This window comes from Brassica oleracea, chromosome C9 (genome assembly GCF_000695525.1).
Source record: "Brassica oleracea var. oleracea cultivar TO1000 chromosome C9, BOL, whole genome shotgun sequence".
In the NCBI taxonomy this organism is placed as follows: domain Eukaryota; kingdom Viridiplantae; phylum Streptophyta; class Magnoliopsida; order Brassicales; family Brassicaceae; genus Brassica; species Brassica oleracea.
In genome coordinates this window covers 690,997-693,041 of record NC_027756.1, presented here as the reverse complement: position 1 = coordinate 693,041, position 2,045 = coordinate 690,997, and the positions used below count along the sequence as shown (strand labels likewise).

Below are 2,045 nucleotides of genomic sequence, written 5' to 3'. Positions count from 1 at the left end.
AATGTTATAAATGACTATAGATCTAGTAAACATCTTAAAGAAAATAACAACTAAAGATTTTGGTATATGATAACATGCTTTGGACGGCCTAGTCGTGCAGACTGGTTTTAGTTCTATCTCTTGTCCAGATGTTACGTGTAAGAAGACGGTTGGTTTGCATAGTAGCTGGTCAACCTCACTTAGGTCAGCAGGGACGATTTCTAATTCTTTAAGTTACTGTTTAATACTCCTAATCTAATCTGGTTTTAATCAATGAATTTATTGCTAATCTGGAAGCTCCCACCAATGTATTCCTCTATAGACATATACCACTAATTTCCTAGCTTTAAAAACAACTTAAACCAGATAGATATATTGTATAAGAACTTATGAATATAGCTCAAATCAAAGTAGTGCATAGAGTTTTATCATAAACAAGCATTAATTTAAAAAGAGAAAAAAGCATTTATTTATATTTTCTTAGTCAGCAAGAACTTATAAAAAAATGCCATCATAGTTACATATAGATAATGCCATCGTTATCCTACACACATCTCCATATTTTCAGAACAAATGGCACATTCTTGAGTCTATATATTTGTATATTATAAACTATTATTATTACGTTATTCAAAAGGCTCATTAAATATTATTGATCGGATGTATATAAGGTTTCTCCATGTTGTTATCTTGTATAATCAAAACACTTAACCAACAGAAAAATCAAAATCTGAAGCTAAAAACAGATACACGATCATATTACTGAAAATATACGTATAAATACATTTATTATTCATATATACACAAAACACATTTAATCCGTAACGTTATTATGGCGTTTGATGAAGATATGAAAATGTCGTCTTTCCTTAGAGAAGAAGAGCACCACTCGCTATCGAGGCTCTCCGTTTGTTATAACCACGACGGTGATGAAGCCGACGTAGAGCCGTCCGACTCCGACGAAAAACTTGTCGGCGGAGGAGAGAAAGCCATGGAGCAGCAGCTAGAGTTTTCAGATTCCGACAAAGGGTCAACGGGTTGTCAGTCACTTCCGGCGACGCCACCAAGATGGAGAAGGCGGCGAGGTTCGACGCTGAGCTCGCCGGTGTCCGGAGATAAAGCTTACGCGAGCGAGAACGAAGCGGGAAAGAAAAAACAAGAGAGTAACAACAATCCTAGGAGGAGGAGGAAGTTGCGACCGGAGTATCCGCCGTGGGTGGACAGTATGCGGAGGAGCTATGCTGAAGAACAGAGCGGTTACGGTGGAGGAGTGGTGGTGGTGACGAAGCCTAAAGGAGGAGGAAGGCCATTGTGTATGGATTTAGGGGAAGTCGAAGCTTGTAAGGATTTAGGATTTGAGCTCGAACCGGGTCGGGTCTCTTATTCCGGGTCAACGATGGGTACTAGTAGTGGCGGCAATTCTCCCGTCTCCCCCAACCACCGTATCTCTAGTCCCGGTTAGTCCAACAATCCACTTTCAAATAAAAATACTTATCTTCAAATCTTTTACTCCCTCTTTATTTTACTACTAGCATTACTGCCTGTGCTGCGCACAGGTTAATTTACTTTTTAAAAAATTATTTGATCATCGTCATAATTTACGATCAGAATAACTTATTATCCCCCGTATATCATTTGAGAAACATTACAACTTCTTTTTGTAGGCACGTGTTATCAGTAGAATGATTCTTAGAATCATTAGAGAAATATGTTGGTCCATCTAATTATATAATAAGCTTTTTATTAAACTAACAATAAATTCATCATTAATGTACTTTATTATTTCCTTAAATAAAATTTACGGAATTTCCTAATGTGGCTAAAGTATATATGGCAATTAATGATTTTGAATAATAAAGATTTGATAAAAAATAGTGTATCTTCTATCATATTTGTTTAATTTTAAGTTATTAAATAAATTAAATAACCACAATAACCATATAATAAAAATATAGATTTTTATGTATATGTTATATTTTGAATTTTTACAAACGGGTATAAATTACTAAAACTGTTAAAAGTCTTACATTCAAATTTTATGATCCATGGTTTAAAATTTTTGTTAT

The 2,045-nt window shown here is 34.9% G+C and overlaps 1 protein-coding gene across 1 annotated transcript in view; it reads left to right on the top strand.

Moving 5' to 3' along the window:
* Window positions 1–702: 702 nt before the first annotated feature.
* LOC106317334 overlaps window positions 703–2,045 on the top strand; it is a 3,452-nt gene continuing 2,109 nt past the window's right edge. Inside the window, exon 1 of the mRNA XM_013755166.1 lies at window positions 703–1,436. Coding sequence (XP_013610620.1) covers window positions 812–1,436 — 625 coding nt within the window. The 5' untranslated portion in view covers window positions 703–811. The remainder of the gene's footprint in view (window positions 1,437–2,045) is intronic.